General features: G+C 53.1%; 2 protein-coding genes across 2 annotated transcripts in view; both read left to right on the forward strand.

Moving 5' to 3' along the window:
- The first annotated feature begins 115 nt into the window (after positions 1-115).
- MRPL10 (mitochondrial ribosomal protein L10) lies at positions 116-8,336 on the forward strand. The gene is made up of 5 exons (XM_008570971.1): positions 116-210; positions 2,088-2,257; positions 5,275-5,439; positions 5,694-5,838; positions 7,009-8,336. The coding sequence occupies exons 1-5, from the start codon at positions 159-161 to the stop codon at positions 7,263-7,265; spliced, it is 789 nt and encodes a 262-aa protein (XP_008569193.1). The 5' UTR covers positions 116-158; the 3' UTR covers positions 7,266-8,336.
- Positions 8,337-9,955: 1,619 nt separating this feature from the next.
- The window catches only part of OSBPL7 (oxysterol binding protein-like 7), a 13,828-nt gene continuing 3,438 nt past the window's right edge, over positions 9,956-20,345 (forward strand). Inside the window, exons 1-17 of the mRNA XM_008570972.1 lie at positions 9,956-10,060; positions 11,402-11,556; positions 11,659-11,784; positions 11,972-12,025; positions 12,647-12,760; positions 13,106-13,216; positions 13,335-13,452; positions 14,095-14,198; positions 14,852-14,944; positions 15,029-15,161; positions 15,241-15,335; positions 15,521-15,616; positions 16,382-16,519; positions 17,099-17,192; positions 17,845-18,092; positions 18,272-18,409; positions 20,247-20,310. Of these exons, the coding sequence (XP_008569194.1) occupies positions 11,482-11,556; positions 11,659-11,784; positions 11,972-12,025; positions 12,647-12,760; positions 13,106-13,216; positions 13,335-13,452; positions 14,095-14,198; positions 14,852-14,944; positions 15,029-15,161; positions 15,241-15,335; positions 15,521-15,616; positions 16,382-16,519; positions 17,099-17,192; positions 17,845-18,092; positions 18,272-18,409; positions 20,247-20,310 (1,801 nt within the window). The 5' untranslated portion in view covers positions 9,956-10,060; positions 11,402-11,481. The remainder of the gene's footprint in view (positions 10,061-11,401; positions 11,557-11,658; positions 11,785-11,971; positions 12,026-12,646; positions 12,761-13,105; positions 13,217-13,334; positions 13,453-14,094; positions 14,199-14,851; positions 14,945-15,028; positions 15,162-15,240; positions 15,336-15,520; positions 15,617-16,381; positions 16,520-17,098; positions 17,193-17,844; positions 18,093-18,271; positions 18,410-20,246; positions 20,311-20,345) is intronic.

The following is a 20,345-nucleotide window of genomic DNA, read 5'->3' on the forward strand; positions in this document are numbered from 1 at the left end:
CGCCAGGATGGGGCGGGCTCCAGTGGCCCGGCTCAGCGCATGCGGATTACTGCTCCAGCCGGCGGGTCGGCCCCCAGCTTCCGGTCCTGGGGCTCGCTGCCCCACAATCCTTAGCTTCTTCCGTCTCCGCTCGGCTCTCGCCTGTTCTTCCGGTGGAGATGACTGCGGCCGTGGCTGGGATGCTGCTAGCGGGGTTCCTGCCCCAGGCGGGTAAGGCGCGACTCAAGTCCTCACAGCGCGTCGGGTCGGCGCGCTCTGGTCCTTGTCTCCCCTCTTTGCTGCTGATCCTTCCCGTAATCTTTGACCCCAGAGAGCTGCCGGTGACTCCTGATCCCAGCTAGATCGCTGGCTTCCTTACCCCATCCGATTCCTTCTGACTCCAGACTCTGGTAATCAACGCAGCAACGTCAACAACAGGATTTATTCCCTACGTTCCAGCTCCCGTGCCTTCTTGGGTTTTTCTAACCCATCACCCAGCTCTTGCCCGCATTCAGAGTTTACTATGCTCAGACCACTCCCGGACCTTTGAATTATGCCTCCTTCTTAAGGTCTCAGCCTAAGTGTCACCTCCTCGGGCCTTCCCTCGCCACTCTCTGCAAAGAATGTTTCCCCAGTAAATTTGTTACAAATTACACCCCTTAGCCCCATCACAAGCTGTAATTTTGCATGCGGTTTATTCACTTGTTTCCTCTGTTAGACTTTAAACTCCATAAGAGCCAAACCATGTTCATTGGGCATGGCCAGCAGAGGGCATGGTGCCTGATGTTAGTAGGCATGCAATAGATATTTGTTTAATGAATGGATTTGAGCATTTAATATAAGCCAGGCACTGTTATAAATGTTTTACATGTATTATCTCATTTAAATCTTAAAGGCACTATGAGGAAGGCATTATCACCCCTTCTTTACAGATGAGGAAACTGAAGTTCAGACCAGTTTAGTAACTAGTCAAGGTCACAGCTAGTAAGTGGCAGAAGAGAGATTAAAATCCAGTTCCACCTGATTCCAAAGCCTGCACTCTTAACAGGTGTTGTGGCCGCTGGCTATAAAGCCTGTTACTGCAGCAAATCTACATGCTCTCTGACTGTTACAGCCACCTTCTAGCTGAACCTTTTCCCGAGGTCCCATCCAGCGTTGGGAAGGACTGAAAGTGGGAAGCTCTAGTCTTGACCCTTGTCTTGAGGATGAAGGGGTCACTTTGGCTCAGGGCTTTTGAGTATCTCCTTGTTTTTTGAGTGGAGGGATCTCTCCAGCATTGCCTGTAAACAAGAAGAGAAGAGGAAAGAGGCTTGTCTAAGACAGCTGTGAGGATGGTGTAAATGTTTTCCCTTTTGCTTCAACTCATAGGAAAAGGCCTCAGAGCAGTGGTTAGAGCTGTGGTTTTCAAGCTTCAGCATGCATTAGCATCACCAGGAGGGTATATTAAAACATTTTCTGGGTCCCACCCCAGTGTTTCTCATTCAGTAGGTCTATGGCAGGGCCTGAGAATTTGTATTTCTAAAAAGTCCCAGATGATGCTGATGTTGCTGGTTGGGGTGGGGGTGGGCAAAATTCAAGAACCACTGGCTTATACCAGAGGTTGGTATGTTATGGTGGGACTGGTCACCATGTTTTCTAAATAAAGTTATCTTGAAACATAGCCTCATCTATTTGTTTATATATTGTTTGTGGCCGCTTTGAGCAGAGTTGAGTGGTAGTGACAGACCATATGGTCCCCAAACTTAAAATATTTACTGTTTGGCTACTTAAAAAAAAGTTTGTTCAACCCTCTCCCCTTTTTTTATAGTGTGTTTAAAAATGCTTTCTCCTTTGTTCTTATTTTTCTCCCATCTGTACACATAAAGAAGAGGGGAGAAATGGCAGCCTCAAGGGATCAAGCAACTGACCTAAGGTCACCCATTAAAAGAGAAGAGAAGGTTTGGGAATTCAGGCTTTCTGGCAGGCAATTCCTTGTCCCACTCTTCTGCTGAGTCTAGCTATGTGAGCTGCAGTTGTCTCCGCCCAGAGTGGGGTGCTTTTTCACCATCTGGTGCAAACTAGGGCCTCCAAGAGGCTGCATCTCACTGTGTTGCCATCTCCCCTCCCAGGCCGGCTGCCCACCCACCAGTCTGTTCGCTATGGCTCCAAAGCTGTTACCCGCCACCGTCGTGTGATGCACTTTGAGAGGCAGAAGCTGATGGCTGTGACTGAGTATATCCCCCCCAAACCTGCCATCAACCCAAGATGCCTGCCACCTCCTCCCAGCCCTCCCCAGGAGGTAAGGAGGAGACTGGGTGAACATCACTTGGTGGTGGGATGGTGGATTAAAGTGATCTCATCTCTGGCCATAGTGAAGTAGGACTCCAAGCCACAGTTGCTCATATCATTATTTCACTTCCACACTTTGACCCTATAGTCCGGATACTTTAAAATGAAATCTGCACTTGATTCTGTTTTGGCCTTTGGGCTCTTGAGTTGGACCAGCCTCCTGAATTTTCTTCTTTATTTATCTCCTAAAATGCATGTGTGAAAGCTACCCAAGCAGCTGGGAGTAAGGCAAAGTGTCTTTTCCTGTCTTAAAAGTTGTAGCTTCCGTGTTTTCCTAGAGGAACAATAATGGTTTTTGGTCTTTAAAAAAGAACAGAAACTGTTAGAGTGCAGTGTTATAACACCAAGGTCAAGCGTTCAGATCCCCATACTGGCCAGCCACCAAAAAAAAAAAAAAAACACCAGAAAGAATTTGTAACTTTATGGTGGTTCCTGTTATTGTAGTAACTAATGCATTCTAATTTTCTAGTTTTCTACTGCTGCTTAAGGACTAGTTAGCTATCACCTCCTGCTAAAGGCTGGAATGTGGCAAAGCAATCAGCAACTGCAGCTTGAGGGATTTAGGTCAGATCCATAAATCCCTGATAGAAGAGATAATATGAGTCATTTGGCATTGATTCCTCAAGGAGGAATGGAAGGACAACCCACGCATCTGGGTTTTGAACAACAAAGATCTGTCTGAAAAGAGCCCTGAAGGTTCAGCCTGTAGAGCAGTGCTTAGCAAACCATGTTTCAGCGGCTGGACCTCTTTGACCAGCACTTAGTTTTTGCCCAACTAAAACTGATTGACAGAATTTTCCCCCCAATTTAGACAAATGTAAAGTCATTGAATGGAATTTTCCCAGCCAAGCTTTTTTTCCGTAATTTCTTCTTAAGCCCATTGTTGCATACTACCACACAACTATGAAAGAATCTACAATAGCACCATGCAATAGAACTTTCTGGGATGGTGTGGAATGTTCTCTGTCTGCACTGTCCAATATGGTAGTCACGAACCATATGTGACTGTTGAGCACTTGAAGTGAAGCTAATGCGACTGAGTAACTCAATTCTTTCTTTCTTTTTTTTTTTTTTTTTGCTGGCTGGCCCGTGCAGGGAACCAAACCCATTCCAACTGAGCTAACTAGCCAGCCCTTGAATTTTTTTTTTTTTTTTTTTTTTTTTTTTTTTAAAAAGATGACCGGTAAGGGGATCTTAACCCTCGACTTGGTGTTGTCAGCACCACGCTCAGCCAGTGAGCGAACCGGCCATCCCTATATGGGATCCGAACCCGTGGCCTTGGTGTTATCAGCACCGCACTCTACCGAGTGAGCCACAGGCCGGCCCATTGAATTCTTAATTGTATTTAATTTTAATTAATTTAAATATACATAGCCACATGCACCTAGTGGTTACTGTATTGGACTGGGCAGATATAGAACCTAGATTTTGCACAATATTGTATCTTCCATTATTTTAACTTGTGTGTATTAATATTTTCGTGGAATTCTGCAAAGAGCTCCATGACTTCCAGGCAGTCCACTGCTTAAATAAATTTTATTATTATTATTATTTTATTTATTTATTTTTTGGGCAGCTGGCCAGTGTGGGGATCTGAACCCTTGACCTTCATGTTATAACACCATGCTGTAACCAGCTGAGCTATCTGGGCAGCCCCAAATAAATTTTAGAATCATTGCTTTGGGAAAAAAAGTCTCTAGTTTTTATGGATGTCTGTGAATACAAGCGTACTTTTAAAAGTTCATGGAAAAATGGAATTAAAAGATAATATGGGGGCTGGCTGGTTAGCTCACTTGGTTAGAGCTTGGTGCTGATAACACCGAGGTCAAGGGTTTGGATCCCTGCACTGGCCAGCCACCAAAAAAAAATACAAATCTTTCCATGAACTATTTGAAGTCCCTTGTATATTCCTGGGTCTACAAGTTCTCATCTTTGGGAGACGTTGTCTTAAGAAAATGAAGTCTTATTCTGTGAAAATCTCTTAGTTTTAGGGCCGGCCCGGTGGCGCACTGCTACAGTGCGCCGCTTAGGCAAAAAAAAATACAAATCTTTCCATGAACTATTTGAAGTCCCTTGTATATTCCTGGGTCTACAAGTTCTCATCTTTGGGAGACGTTGTCTTAAGAAAATGAAGTCTTATTCTGTGAAAATCTCTTAGTTTTAGGGCCGGCCCGGTGGCGCACTGCTACAGTGCGCTGCTTAGGAGTGTGGCTGCGCTCCCGCTGAGGGTTCGGATCCCACATACAGACCGGTTCCCACTCACTGGCTGAGCGAGGTGCGGGCGCAACACCGAGGGCTGCAATCCCGTTGCCAGTCCCGGTCCGGTACGGGCGCGACACTGAGGGTTGCGATCTGTTGCCGGACACGAAAAAAGACAAAAAAAAAAGAAAATCTCTTAGTTTTAAACTAATGTTGCAAAAGAGTTATCTTGTATTTATAACTGGTAAAATAATTCAGCATAAGTACAGTGTCAGATTAATCACTGAAATAATTTTTTTTTTTTTTTTTTTTTTAAAAGATGACCGGTAAGGGGATCTTAACCTTCGACTTGGTGTTGTCAGTGAGCGAACCGGCCATCCCTACATGGGATCCGAACCCGTGGCCTTGGTGTTATCAGCACCGCACTCTACCGAGTGAGCCACAGGCCGGCCCCAATCACTGAAGTAATTTTGACAATATTGTTGAACAGTGTCAACTGGGGTAGACTGCTGATCTCTTCAAGGAGCACTGAGCATTATTGGGTTTAGAAAAACTGCTGTAAAGACTGTGATTATCTAATAAAAATAAAGAAGTTAGAGTAGGAGATATTATACATCTCTGAGAATCAGGCCCAATGATCTTACCTGTTCCCTGATCTTTTGCACATTTGGGATTCAGTGGAAGCCCTAGCACCTCTTCCAGAGGGAGTGAGGGGTACGCGGAGAAGGAACAGCTCATGTCCCCTTGGTCATCCCTTCCTGACTTCAGGAGACAGGCCTCATCCGGCTCCTCCGTCGGGAGATAGCAGCAGTTTTCCGAGATAACCGAATGATAGCTGTCTGCCAGAATGTGGCTCTGAGTGCAGAGGACAAGATTCTCATGCGGCACCATCTGCGGAAACATAAGATCTTGGTGAAGGTCTTCCCCAACCAGGTAGGGAGTGGGCCCCCTGGCATGGGTTGCCCATCTAGCCCACGCCCCTGCCAGACTCAGACCTCAGCATCTGCTCCCTGGACGTGGTACTTCCTACTCCTCCTCTCCACAAGCCACCCTGTAGAGTGCCTAAACTGCAATTAGGGACTGAGAAGACCCTTGAGTTGCACCTCAGCCTGATACGGCATGTGACCCAGGTGGACTGCTCTTCCTCCCACTTGTCCCTGATAAGCCGTTCTTTCCTGCCATCCCAGGTCCTGAAGCCCTTTCTGCAGGATTCCAAATACCGAAACCTGCTGCCTCTTTTTGTGGGGCACAACTTCCTGCTGGTCAGTGAAGAACCTAAGGCCAAGGAGATGGTACGGATCTTAAAGAGTGTGCCTTTCCTGCCGCTGCTAGGTGAGCAAGCACCCCTGCCAGTTAGGGGTGGGGGTGAAGTGAGGCAGGTGGTACAGCAGCCTGGTGCCATCCACTAGACATGTCTGGATAAAACCATGGGCATTCTTGGAGGGGACATCCTCTCGTGGATAGAGCCTGAACAGCACGTTTACTGAGGTCTGACTGTGTTACTTCAGTACCTGTGTTGTCTCACAAGCACAGGTCACTTCTCTGCTGGAGGGAAGACCAGGGAAGGTGGAGGACTCTGGAGGACAGGGGGTAGGAGGAGAAATTCAGACACCTTGAGTCTAACTGTTGGGTAGTGGGTACTGAAACCCACACAGATGAAGATATTTAAAACAAATAGCCCAAGTAAAGGGTGCTGAGGGACCCAGGCTATACTGATGCTAAGATTCACTGGAGGGGCTTATTCTGTACAGAGTACTGTGTATGTTCCCTGGAAATGCAGATTTCATAGGTCGGGGTTGGGGGCAGGATCTGTAATTATAATTACCACCCACACACACACATTCCATTATTTTTTTTCCAATTTTTTTATTATAAAATGCATATAACATAAAATTTACCATCTTAACCATTTTAAGTGTACAGTTTAGTGGTATTAAGTATGTTCATAATGTTGTACCACCATCCATCTCCATTGATCTTTTAAAACTGAAACTCTACACCACTAAATAGTAGCTCCTTATTTCTTCCCACAACTCCATGATTCTTTTTTTTTTAAAAAGAGATGACCGGTAAGGGGATCTTAACCCTTGACTTGGTGTTGTCAGCACCACGCTCACCCAGTGAGCGAACCGGCCATCCCTATATGGGATCCGAACCCGGGGCCTTGGTGTTATCAGCACCGCACTCTCCAGAGTGAGCCACAGGCCGGCCTAACTCCATGATTCTTATCTCCAAGAAAGTTTAGGAAACACTGACTTCTTGAGGGTCGGGGTCAGGGGCATATATTCTGGAAGAGTTTTCTGAGGGAAGAGTTAGGAAAGAGGGGAGGGGATCAATTTCAAATGAAATGAGAGCAGGGTGGGGCACAAGAGGAAAGCAGATTCTCAGGAGGGTGGGAGGTGGAGAATAGCAATGAAGAGCCAATTCCTAGGGTTGGAACGTGGTTTTCAAAGAAGAAATGCATTCACAGGCAGCCCAGCTGACCCTTCTTCCTTCTTCCAGGTGGCTGCCTTGATGACACCATCCTCAGCAGGCAGGGCTTCATCAACTATGCCAACCTGCCCAGCCTGGCCCTGGTGCAGCGGGACCTGGTGGGAGGGCTCACCCTCCTCATGGCACAAACCCACTCCCTGCTTCAGCACCAGTCCCTCCAGCTGACTGCCCTGTTGGATCAGTACACCAGACAACAGTGCGAGGGGGACTCTGTCGCGTCAGCCACTGGGAAGCCAGATCCTCCTGAGCCTGTTCCAGACTCATAGCCAGCCTGTCTTATCCAGCCCTTCCCATAAATACACCCTGCCCCTGTTGGCTATGCTGTCCTCTGTTAGAGATGTGGAAGAATTTGGGGTGGGGCGGGGGGCACTTTTTACTTGGCTTCCACTAACTATGGGCTCCTCAGGTACAGAGCAACCCGGAGATGCAGAGGGATGCCATTTCAGAATGGAAGCTCCTAATCATGGTTTTTGTCCTTGGTGTTTGTGTTCCCAACTTAACACCTGATAAAAAGAGAAGTCTCTTCCGGCTCTCCAGGTGCGAAGCAGAGAAGCTGAAAAGATAAGGATATTGCCCGCTGCCTCCTTGTTCCCTGTCTCTTGCTGCACACATCTCCCCAGTCCATCCCCTCACAATAGCTCAACTGAGTAATTGTGCTAAGAATGGCACCTGCTGAGAGCCTACTGTGTGCCAGGCTTTGTGCTAAGCACTGTACATGTGTGTTATGCCTCAGCAAGTCATCCCCATTTCACAGAGAAAATGAAGGAGCAGAGAAGTTAGCCTGCCCAGGATCAAGCAGTTAGTAAGTGGCAGGACAGGGACTTGAGCCATGCTTTCTGCTCTGAAGACCGACTCTGAATTTCTACACTAGAACTTCCTCATGAACTTACCCAGGAGTGGGCCCCAGGTGTGCTCGGATGTTAGTTCTCTGCCATCCTTGGGGTGTGCTATGTTGTGGAAAGTTTGGGAGCACTGCTTTACGATGAAGAAAAATGCATTTTACTTACTCAGTTTTCCTATTTACAAGGTTATCCTCCCTGTAGACTTATTCTCAGGGTCATCTCTGTCATCTCTGTTTCCACTTTTCCTAGAAAATCCTTCCTCTTCCCTTGTACCTATTCCCACAAAGGGCATCTCTTACGTGCTTGTCCCTTTGAAGGCAGCTGACAGCTGTGCCCAGTAGCTAACATGTTTCGGGTGGTTCAGAACAACAGGGCTGGGGGGGAACTCGGGTTCTCCGTCAATGAGGGGTTCTGGGAACTCCAAAGCAGGAGGCCTCATCCAAGGCTTGGGGGACCAGAACTTCCTAATAAAGGAGATGGGATGCTTAACTAGAAGCTCGCCCTTGTCCTTTACTGGAACTCGGTCTGGGTGGATACAAGGATGAAAGGGTGGGTGGCTGCGCACCATTCCTTCCCAGACTTGGAGCAGTGCCACAGCTTTCTTGATTCTGGACAGGCACTGGCAGTGGTGATCTGCAGCAGCTTTTTCATGGCCTGGGCCAGAACCAACTTCCCACAGTGCCCAGCTCGGTGCCGTATGCCCAGGCATGCTCAATCACTCTGAAGTGAATGAATAGGCCCTGGAGGCTCCTGGATGCCAAAGCTGGTCTGGCTGGTGCTGCTTAGTGGCTCTCCCTGCCTCCCAGAACCCTGCCTGGTGCTGACAACGCTCCTCCTCCTGGGATGGCTGGAGCAGTGCTGAGGTTCTGAGTGGAGCTGAGAGCAGGCAGTCCTGAGATGTGTAAGAGCCTAAAGTAAACCAAGCCTGGTTGGGGACGAGGTGGAGGGGACAAGTGTCCTACATAATTTTGAGGACTAAAGAACCTTCCAACACATCCTTCACTTGCTGGGAGTGCCCAAGGCCCCCCCGTTAAAAACCCTCTTTCCAGAAAACTGCTTCATTGCACTTAAGGTCCAAGTGACCTTCGTTTGAACGAAGTTTAGCTCCTTCTTGAGAGCCAGTTTTTAATTAGAATTGAGCAATTGCAAACAGTATTCCAGTTGAAGGGTAAAGGTGCTCAGAAAGGGAAGTCTGAGAGGGCTAACGCAAACTGGGTCCAGCTCACCCCTTTTAACTGTCCCAGACCTGCTCCTGACCCAGATTCTCAGCAGGCTCTTTTGTCAAAAATTACATTTACACTGATGCATATTGACTGTACATATTTATGGGGTACAGAGTTATATTTCAATATATGTATACAATGTGTGATGGTCAAATCAGGGCAATTAGCACATTCATCATCACAAAAATTTATCATTTCTTTGTGATGGGAGCATTTGAGCTCCTCTCTTCCAGCAATTTGAGAACATACAATAAATTATTGTTAATTATTGATGCCCACCACTACTGTAGACCACAAGAATTTGTTTTTCCTATTTAGCCATAGCTCTGGGGGGTTGTCTTACTGCATAGGGCTTCTAGACCCTTATGGACCCTGACCTGGGGGGCACAACCCCCAGTGAACAACCTTGGTGTGGGGGCTACCGGCTGTCTCTCTCACATGGCTTGACTGTCCCTGCTGACTGTTCTCTTGGCACTGTCCCTTCCCCATCAACCTGATACCTCTGCTGCCTCCAAATTTTGAAATCTATTTTCAGATGTAAAATGAGAGGGCTGGGGGTTAATAAGGAAATGGCCTCGGGCACTTGCTGGGGTCAAGGCCATGCTAGACTGAATAAAATCCTTTACCACCACTGGCTTGAGGCCAGCCATTTCCCCAGGCCTCTGATCTATCTGGAGCTGTGCGCGGTGGGGACTGTGCCCCATTCCCAAGCCACATCGGTGCTCAGTGCTCGGGGAGTCCGCTTAGCCCTGAGTCCTCCGGGGAGCAGGGGGGCAGCGCTGAGCGGCCGCCCAGAGCTTGGCGGGAGGAGGGGGTGGGGGAGGTGGAAGTGGGGAGATCCGGCTAGAGGGGAGGCTCCAACGTCTCCTTCCTGGTTCCTGCAGCAGCTGCTGCCACTGTTCAGCTCCGTGAGAAGGGAGCCAGTGACTCGGAGACAGTGACTCAGAGGCAGAGCGGCGCGAGGGCCAAGGAGCACGGGCATCCATGGATCCTGGGGTAAGGGGCTGCGCTGGCATCAGCTGACATTCCCAGGGAGGGCTTCCTCCCACCTGAAGCTGGCAGTTTTGCTCCTCTGAGATGGGGCAGGAATAGAGGTGCAGAGGGGGCACCCACCTGGCTTGCCTCGACCCCTCCCCCACCTTTCTACTGATAGAGCTTGCCCCTCCACCCACAAACAGTGAGGGGCCAAGATCCCATGGGGCCAGAAGAAGGGCACAGAGATACCCAAACACCGGAAGAGTTTGAGAACTTTCAATGGCCGAATGCAGGAGTTTCCCCCGGGGTCAGCCTCTTGCAGCATGGGCCCCTCTGCCCTGGCCTCCTGGCCATGCTTACCCTGCCACGTTCCCAGCCTCAGCTCTTCAAGTGCTTGCTAGCTCCGTGGGAAGATCTGAGCTGCTTCCCCAGCCTCAGGCGAGCCTCACCCCTCCAGTCCCCTCCCCCATTACACACACACACACATCACACACACAGAGCCTCATGCATTATTGATCTCCCGATGGAGCAGGGCCAGTGCCAAGGGTGCCTGTGGGCACTGCTGTGGGACCTGTGTGGACCTGGCATGTTCTTGGTCACCCTTCCTCCCACCCACAGAGTCTCCATCAGCCCAGTGTCCTGCTCTGTCTGGGTGGGTGGTACTTCTCAGGAACCCCAAGGATTGAAATGGTAGAAAGGGGATGGTGAGGCTTTGGGGGGAACTGAGGATCCAAGGTGGGAATCCTAGGGGTACATTTGGTGGAAGGAGGCATGGGGGCAATGGGGGCTGTCTCAGGCCTCAGTTTCCCCATGTAAAAAACAGAAGCCCAAGAACTATATAATGTACAGACCAATTGGTGGGGGGTTGGGGCGTGCTTTGCAGGGGGATTGTGGCAGAGCAGTCTCCAAGCCATAGGGTGGTGGTGGAGGGGTCCTGAAGGAAGAGGCAACTGGATTTTCCGGTCTCTGAATCCGTGTCTTTGCTTGGAGCCTCTTCCTTCATTCTGCCTCACCTTTGATCACCCCTGGGGAATCCTCCTAAGATAGCACTGAGTGTTTCCTGGAGCCGCAGGGTGTGTGCCCAAGGTGGGGCTAGGCATGCTTCTTGCGGTTTTCTCTCGGCACTGGCCTGTGGGCTGTGTGCCAGTTCAAATCTCTGAGCAGTGGCCTTGGCGGGAGGATGTAGGCAGGGAGACCTGTCCGGGGTGGGGTCAGGACAGACTTGGGGAGAAGCGTGACAGATGGGCGGAGGAGGGTGTGTCGGTGAGCGCTTATCTCAGAGGGGTGGGAGGGGTGGGAGGGACGGGAGGAGGGAAAGTGATAGCAGGGTCTGTGCCAATGGGGACTCTCTCCTGTTTCCAGGGCCCCCTCAGGACCAGGTGACATCCTTCCCCTTCCACCACACTCCACATCCTCAGCAGGGAGTGGCTTCTCCCTTCTTCATGGACTTCCAAGAGAGGGACACTCCCTCCCTGGCCGAGAGCGCTCAGTCCTCGAAGCCCAGCAGTGCCCAGCAGGTCTGAGGGTGGAAAGCAGGCAATGGGCAGCCTTGTTTGGGCCGGGGGGGAGAGGCAGATGTGGGCGTCTCACCAGCAGCGCCCCCCTGTCCTGCACTGCAGGCCTCCGAGCTGTGGGAGGTAGTGGAGGAGCGGCGGGGCCGGCTGGGGGCAGAGGGTATCATGCCTGAGAGGCAGGAAGGACACCTGCTCAAGAAGAGGAAGTGGCCGCTGAAGGGCTGGCACAAGGTAGGGTGGGCGGGGCAAGGGGAAGGGCCAGATGTGGGGGCGGGATGGGCATGGTGGGGAAGGCTGCTGGGCAGGCCTGGGTGTCTGTGTGTGGTGAGGAGACAAAAAGTCTATGAATGTGGTTGCCTCTCCCTACACCCTTTTCTCTCGGCCTCCTGGGTCCTGTTCCTTCTGGATGTCGTCACAGAGATACTTTGTGCTCGAGGATGGGATCCTTCACTATGCAACAACCCGGCAAGATGTGAGTCAGGGCCTGGGCTTAGGGCTGTGGGAGGGGTCTGGCCCCAGAATGCCCTGGGCAGGCAGGCAGGGGGTACCTGGACCCACTCATAGCAGGGTCCCTGGCACACTGTTTGCTGAGTGTGCCATCTTGGGCAGGTTACTTCTCTGGCCTCAGCTTCCTCATCTCCAAGATGAGGAGAGCGCAGTCACTGTGTGTGACGTTGTTGTCGTGTAAGGGAGATGACAAATGAGGCTCTCTGGATGGTGCCTGGTGCAAAGCAAGTGCCCAGGAAATGGGAGCTTGGTCACCCTCGTCCTTGTCCCATTCTCATGCCGGGAACAAGGAACTGAAGACCTGGATGCCCAGGTTCTCTCCAGGAGGGTGTTTCCTTCCTCAACCTTGCACATTCCTAGAGTGGGAATGTTGTTCCTTGCTCTGTGACTCCCTAGAGCTCAGAATGTGACTTGACAGAGTGGAGAGTTCAGTACACAGGAGGGTGATCAAGTCCCTACTGATGGTGTGACTTCGACATGAGGGTGAATCTGCTACCTGGCCCTTGAGCCTAGAGTGGCCTCAGGGAGATGGTGGCTCTGAGCCTAAAACCCATCCTTCTCTCCCCCCACCAACCCTCCATCCCAGATCACCAAGGGGAAGCTCCATGGCTCCATTGATGTCCGGCTGTCAGTCATGTCTATCAACAAAAAGGCCCAGCGCATTGACCTTGACACCGAAGACAACATCTACCACCTCAAGGTGACACCCCTGGGAGCCAGGGAGTGTTTTGACCCCCAGCCTGGCAGAGGTGCTATGGCACACAGGGGCAGGAGCTGAGGGTCTGCAGAGCTCAGTATCTGTCCCTGAGTTTGACAGGAAGGAAGCCCTGTTGTATAAAACCTGCACCTGTTGGTTGTTATGTGAACAGCCACAGAGCTAAGCACTCAGACACTTGGGGATGTTGTGCTCCACCTCCTTGCAAGAGGGCTTTGCACAAACTGGGAAGAGACCCCCACTTGCCTGGGGACCCGAGCCCCAACTTCTTGCTCCTGGAAAGCAGTCCCTCCCTTCAGATACCCCTCCTGCCCTCCATCACTTCTGCAGATCAAATCCCAGGACCTGTTCCAGAGCTGGGTGGCCCAGCTGCGTGCCCACCGCCTGGCCCAGTGCCTGGACATGCCCCGTGGCCTGCTGCCCAGTACCGCTCATCGGAAGGTAAGATGAGCCGTGGGGTGGGGGCAGGTGATGTGGCGATTCAGGTGTGGTGGCTGTGAGGAACTGTGAGGCCCAGGGAGGTGGGCACCATCCTTCCTGACCCTTAGCTCACCCACAGGTTCCTGGCACTCAGCTTCCGACAGCGGGTAGCACCTCAGCCCTACCTGGGGTTGGACCTCGGGAAAAGGTGTCTTCCTGGCTGAGGGACAACGATGGGCTGGACCGCTGCTCTCATGGTGAGGGGTCTTGGCACAGCACCTCCATGGGTAGGGCCCATGCTGGCAGGTCTGGGTGGCATCACAGGAGGGAAAATGTTGCTTCCGTCCCTGCCTCAGGGAGCCCCAGTCTGATGGAAGACAGCCTCTGCCTCTAAGATGGGCAAGTCTACTTGGGCCCTGCCCTGGGGAGCCCCGACCTTACAGAGGATGGCAGAGCCCATTCCCCAGGCACATAGACAGACGTGGATGCAGGGCCAGGTCTCGTGATGAACAAGATACTGAATGCCAGCACAGGGAAGGGTTCTGAGGAAGAATGCCAGGGAAGGGGTGTGCTCTCGAATCAAACTCCTGCAGTGGGGGCTGCGATGTTGGCCTGGAGAGAGGGAGTGAGGGCACCCCCCGTGCGAAGGCAGCAGAGGCAAGGCGTGGTCTGGAGACAGTGGACTGGGCTGCAGGCCTCCCGGGATCGAGGGAGAGGCCACACTATGTGGGGGCGGGAGCACTGGAACCGCTTTGGGCCCATGAGCAGGGGAAGAGGAGCAGAGTCGGGATCTACATGGCTGCTGGGGGAGCCAAGTGCCAAGGAGGAAGCTGAGGGACAGCCTCTCACCAACCCTGGCCAGTGCTGGGTGAGCAACGTCCTCTTTGCTCTTTCCCCAGAGCTCTCTGAATGTCAGGGGAAGCTCCAGGAACTACACAGGCTCCTCCAGAGCCTGGAGTCACTGCACCGAATCCCCTCAGCCCCTGTGATCCCCACACACCAGGTAAGGTCCAGGGGACGAGGCCCTTGATCCCCATCACTCCCTGGGACAGGTCCCCGCTCCTCTTTATTATTTTTTTTTTAATTTTTTAATTTTTATTTATTTATTTTGGCAGCTGGCTGGTTCAGGGATCAAACCTTGGACCTTGGTGCATTGTGTGGAGGCCCTTGATCCCCATCACTCCCTGGGACAGGTCCCCGCTCCTCTTTATTATTTTTTTTTAATTTTTTAATTTTTATTTATTTATTTTGGCAGCTGGCTGGTTCAGGGATCAAACCTTGGACCTTGGTGCATTTAGCCTGAGGCAGCATGTGTGTGTGTGTGTGTGTGTGTGTGTGTGTGTGTGTGTGTGTGGCCAGCCACCTGCTCCTCTGTATTGCTGCAGTTTTGTGCAGAGCTGCACATCCTCCTAGTTGCCTCTCCCCAGTGTCCGAACCGTGTCAAGGTTGTCTCTGTGCTGTCCTGCTTGCCCACACCTCTGTGAGCCTGTCGGTCTTCTTCTTCTGGGATGTTGGTCGTCCCTGTCACTTTGCCCGGGCTGCCATCTTCTTGCCTTTGTGCCCTCCTCCACGGCCGTCTGCCTCTAGCGGGCTTTGATGGTTGCTGCCCCTTTCCCCCACCCTGTGAGTGACGTTGTCCCCACCTCAACTTGCCAGGCCTCAGTGACAACTGAGAGACCCAAGAAGGGAAAACGGACCAGCCGCATGTGGTGCACCCAGAGCTTTGCCAAGGACGACACTATTGGACGGGTGAGGTGGGGTGTGGCCCCCATTGCTAGGGTGGGACGCTCTGCAGGAGGCTGTCCCCTTCAGCCCTTCCCTCCGACCCCACAGGTTGGTCGTCTCCACGGCTCTGTTCCTAACCTGTCTCGCTACCTGGAGTCCCGGGATTCCTCAGGCCCCCGTGGGCTACCACCCCCAGACTATGCCCACCTGCAGCGCAGCTTCTGGGCCCTGGCTCAGAAGGGTGAGTGCATGCCGGGGTGGCGGGGAGCAGGCGAGGGAGGCGGAGGAGGCTGATGATCCACCCTGCCCCTGCCCGACAGTGCACAGCTCCCTCAGCAGCGTCCTGGCTGCCCTCACCGCCGAACGGGATCGACTGAGGGATCTGCACCCAGGGTCCGAGCTATCAGCATTGGGGGTGAGGCTTAGGGAGCAGGGCGGCCAGTGGGACGAGGGGGCTCAAGGCTGAGGCCTGCAGGCCTGGGGTCCAATGGCAGATCTGGGTGGATGAGGGGGCAGGGTGTTGGCAGAGACAGTCTGCAGAGGTGAGGATGGCAGGGTGGGGAGGACTTCATTCCCTGTTCCCTCACCCTTTCCCTGCAGGTCTCTGAGGCCCTGGGTGGCCAGAGGCGCCTTCACTCGCTGTCCACCTCCTCAGACACCACTGCAGACTCCTTCAGTTCCCTCAACCCCGAGGAGGTGAGGAGCCGGGGTGGGCTGTAGGGGGCCATTTTTCCTGCACCTTCTTCCCCAGCAGGAGTGAAGGCCCAGGGTGGTGGGCAAGGTTGGTTTCCAGTCCAGAAACAGAGCCTAGAAATCTTGGCTCCGATATCCTTCTCATAACATCAGCAGCAGCCGCATCTTAATCATCCCTTAACCACGTGCACAGGGCTTTTTCTTCTCATCCGCAATCCTATGAGGCAGTGATTCTTACTGTCAAGGCAACAAAACAGATTCAAAGAATCTGACTAACGGGCCCAGTCTCCCACAATTATGGACCAGCTGAACTGGGACTTAGGTGTTCCGAGCACAGACTCTGGGGCTGTGCTCTGTGGGTTTGAATCTGGCTCCACTGCATGCTGGCTTTGTGACCCTGAGCCTCAGTGTCCTAATCTGCAAAGTGGGGATGATAATTGCACTGACCTCCTAGGGTGGGTATCAGGATCAAATGAGTTAATACACGCAGAGGGCTTGGAGCAGGGCTCAGAATCCGGGCCCAGGAAGTATAAGCAGTTATCGTGGAGCCCGAGTCGCCTTACTCCCGGCCAGAGTTCATTCTAATACACCTTTGCATCCTGCTCACTCCCCTCTGCCTCTCCTCCTGCTCTCCAGATGTCACACTCAGACAGTAAAAGTCCCCAGATACGCTTCCCTCTCAAGAGGACTGTCAGGCAAGGGGGAGCCCTGCCTGCCTGACTCTCTTGGCGTGGCCCCTGGGGCCTGACACCTGTCTGGCCTTCACAGCAAGAAGCTCTGTACATGAAGGGGCGAGAGCTGACCCCCCAGCTGTCCCAGAGCAGTATCCTGTCCCTTGCCGATTCCCACACAGAGTTCTTTGATGCCTGCGAGGTTCTCCTCTCTGCCAGCTCTTCTGAGAATGAGGTGAGGCGGGGTGGGGCCTTGGGAATATGACGGTGGAGTCCAGAGAGACTAGAGTCTGTAGATTCCCCAGTCCTTTCTGACTGCCTTGGCTGCTGCCTTTGGAACACATCCAAATCTGTTGGGTCCATGTGGCCCTGCTCAGAAGTCTGCTGGGGACTCTTCTCCCAGTTTGATGTATTTTCTCCCCAGACCCTAAATCTCAGTAGTCTCCAACTTCCATTCCCTTTGTTTTTTGTTTTGTTTTGTTTTGTTTTGGCAACTGGCTGGTACGGGGTTCCAAACCCTCGACCTTGGTGTTACCAACACCACACTCTAACCAAGTGAGCTAACCAGCCAGACTTCCCTTCCGTTTGTGTCCTGCCAAGTCTTTGAGCTCTCTCCCACCTGTCACAGGGCCAGGCCTTCCCCCTCCCAAGGTGGCTGGGCATACTCTGTGATTAGGGCTCAGAGCCCCCCCAGTACATTCTCTTCCCCTTCCCACCAAAGGGCTAGCTGGGCAGATTCTTGCCAGGCCCTGGGCACTGCCCAGCTGCCCGGGGGAGGCCCAGTCTGCCCGGCCTGTCATCTGTCCTGGCCCAGGGCTCAGAGGAGGAGGAGTCGTGCACCAGTGAAGTCACCACCAGCCTGTCTGAGGAGGTGCTGGACCTCAGGGGAGCCGAGCGCTATCAGAAAGGTGCCAGCCAGGGCGTGTGGGCAGGAAGGGCTGGAGGTGGGTGGAGAGATGGGGTTTGCCCTTGGCCCAGGCCCCATGTGGCGGTAGTCCCTTGTGGTGACTGGTACACTAATGGCTTTAGGTGCTGACCCCCGTGGTGACCCAGGAGCTGAGGAAGGCTAAGCTAAGAGCTGGAGAATGGTCCAGGAGCAGCTCTGGGGGTGGGGTCAGGCTCAGGCCTGGGGACTGGGAAGGTTCACATACGGCCTGAAAAAGATCTCACTTTGCCACTTTTTAGCAGTGTGGCTTTGGACCTGTCATTTTACTTCGTGGAGCCTATTTCCTCATCTATAAAATGGGCTGAGTGATCTGCATCCTGACATCTGTTTCTGTTTATAAAGGGGACAAAAAGCAAGGGTGGGGACTCGGGAAAGGCTCTGGGGTGCAAGGTTTCTGGCACTGGGAACTGTCCTCTCTGAGTGGTTCTTGTCCCTGATGCCCACCTAAATCCCCTTATCAAAGATGAGATCCCCGGTTGCCCTGTCCCACAGTGAGTCGAGACTGAGCCTTGGGACTGGATCTATCCACGAGCACCGCAAGAGACAGGGAGGCAGCCGGGCCAGGTCTGGATGCTGGCGCCCAGACAGAGAGTGACGTGGCTGCGCTGGGCCCCGGGGGTGTGTTCCAGGGAGAGCTGCAGGGCCCCCCCGCCGCCGCTGTCTGCCTGCGGCCAGCGGGCCCGGGGCGGACGTGAGCCTGTGGAACATACTGCGAAACAACATCGGCAAAGACCTGTCCAAGGTGTCGATGCCCGTGCAGCTCAACGAGCCGCTCAACACCCTGCAGCGGCTCTGCGAGGAGCTGGAGTACAGCAGCCTCCTGGACCAGGCCAGCCGCATCGCCGACCCCTGCGAGCGCATGGTACCAACCCCACCTGCCCTTGGGCCCAGGCCACTGTCTCCCAGAGAACCCTGGCTGGGCTATTCCTTGCTGCTGAATTTCCATCCCAAGACCCCAGACAGTGGGTGGCATCCCCTTCCCTGGTCCCCGTTCCTCAGCCCCGGCCCCCAGCAGCATTCTCGCTGCCCTCCTGCCCACAGGTGTACATCGCAGCCTTCGCTGTCTCTGCCTATTCCTCCACCTACCACCGGGCAGGCTGCAAGCCCTTCAACCCCGTCCTGGGGGAGACCTACGAGTGTGAGCGGCCTGACCGAGGCTTCCGGTTCATCAGTGAGCAGGTGTGGGCCCAGGACACAAGGCTCGCCTCCTGTGGCTGGGGCAGGGAAGGACTGCGCTTTGGAACCCAGGAGCTGAGGCCAAGACATGGGAGAGGAGCCGGGGACAGCCAGTCTATACCAGGCACTGTGGCACATGCTGGGGTCATAGAGGGCTCTGCAGAAGGCTGAGAGTAGGAGACAGACTTGGGTGGAAAGTGTATAAGGGAGGAAATGGAATTAGGGAGACATCATCCCTGTGGGCCTGACTTCCGTGGGGAGAGTCCAGTAGGCTCCGGGGCTGCTGGGCCTGGAGCTCCCCAGAGAGCACATGGGGGAGTCACAAGCTGGAGACTGCCCGCCTGAGCATGTCGGGGAGGAGGGCAGGCAGGGGAGGCGGGGAGCACTGAGGGGGCCCTAGGGGTGTCAGTGGCTCCCTGAGCGAGGGAGCTTTCAGAGAAAGGGTGGGGCAGAGACTGGATTACAGTGCACGTACAGTGGAGACTAACAACAAAAAAAAGAAAATAGAGAAAAATGCAGACTATTTCCAAAAAATTTTACTATGAGGGAAAGAGGAGAGAGGGGTTGGCAGCTAGAGGGGAGATAAAAGGTTGAGGCCATTGTTTGTTTAGATTTTAAGTGTTTTTGAAAACATGGTGAAAACTTACATAGTGCAGTAGCGTGTGCAGTAGAAAATAAATCTACCTCCCATCTTTACCATCTGATGGGATTGCTGCCACCAGTTTTTGTGAATCCTCCCAGAAATCTGAGCACATATGCGAGCAAAGATGTGCATGTCTAGAAAGGGAAGGTTTACTATTTTTTAAGATGGAAGAAACAAGAAATCATTACATTCAAAGAGAAAGAGAAATATAGAGGGAAAAACTGAAGGTTCCAAAGAGGGAAGGGAATGGGAGGAGCCAGGGGCCTGGGGAAGAAGGGGATGCAACGTGGGGGGCCAAGGACCCTGCCTGGAAGCGGGTCAGGCCGGGTGGGAGCAGGCAGATCGTGAGTGAGGCTGGAAGCAGAAGGAGCTGGCTTCTCGGCTCCCTGTTCTCACTCTGATGGTGGGGGACAGGGTTTGAAGGGGCTGGCTTGGGTCAGGCCCTCAGGATTGCTGGGGGAGGCTGAGGGCCCAGGTGTAGAACCATGGAGAATGAGAGGTGTGGGGCGGGCACAGAGGAGGCCAGTGCTGGCATTGCTGGCAAGCGGTGGGAGCAGGTGTCACGTGTATTAAGTGAGAGTGGTGGAAGTGATGGGCCAGAAGGAAGTGATGCCAGGAGTGGGATGACAGACCAGGGGAAAGCCAGGGCAGTTGGGGAACAGGACATCTTGGCCAGTGCCATGGGCAACAGGGAGCAGGGAGAGAGGCAAGGACGGCCGGCTGTGGGATATCAGAGTTTAAGGTTCCAGATGAGGCCAAGGCCACGTTTTTCCAAGGGTGTGGGGTGGAGGTTGCAGGGTGATGACCAGCATTCTGGGGAAGAAACGGTGAGAGAAGAGGGTCCCCAGGGGAGGACTGGGGTCCAGGCAGGGCACAGGGTGGAGGCCCCATCTGTCACTGTTGAGGGAAATTTTTAGGCTTGGCTAGGGGTTCTGGAGGCCACCACAGACAGGGTTGGCTGGGGAGCTACAGAGGAGAGTGAGCGAGAAGGGAGAACATAGGGGCCTTGAGGGCAGAAGTGAAGATGATGGATTTGGGTGGTGGCCAAGGATGAAAGGGACAAGAGACCTAGAGCTAACTCGTCTTGTGGTTCAAGGGGAACTGGGGGTATGGGTAAGGGACTTAGGGGTCCTGATGTCAGACGCAGACCCCAAGGTCTTCTGGGGCAGCCTCCAGGGAACTTCTTTGCTCCTCGAGGTCTCCCACCACCCCCCGATCTCGGCATGCCATGCGGAGTCTGAGAACTTCATCTTCTGGCAAGGTGAGGGGCGGGGGAGGGGTGGGCCTGGGGAGGAG

The sequence above is a fragment of the Galeopterus variegatus genome, unplaced genomic scaffold, assembly GCF_000696425.1.
Source record: "Galeopterus variegatus unplaced genomic scaffold, G_variegatus-3.0.2 Scaffold649, whole genome shotgun sequence".
Classification (NCBI taxonomy): Eukaryota; Metazoa; Chordata; class Mammalia; order Dermoptera; family Cynocephalidae; genus Galeopterus; species Galeopterus variegatus.

Coding starts and splice junctions, on each gene's coding strand:
- MRPL10 (XM_008570971.1), top strand. CDS start 159: ATGACTGCGGCCGTGGCTGGGATGCTGCTAGCGGGGTTCCTGCCCCAG. Junction 211..2,087: donor GGGGTTCCTGCCCCAGGCGG/GTAAGGCGCGAC, acceptor CTCCCCTCCCAG/GCCGGCTGCCCACCCACCAG. Junction 2,258..5,274: donor CTCCCAGCCCTCCCCAGGAG/GTAAGGAGGAGA, acceptor TCCTGACTTCAG/GAGACAGGCCTCATCCGGCT.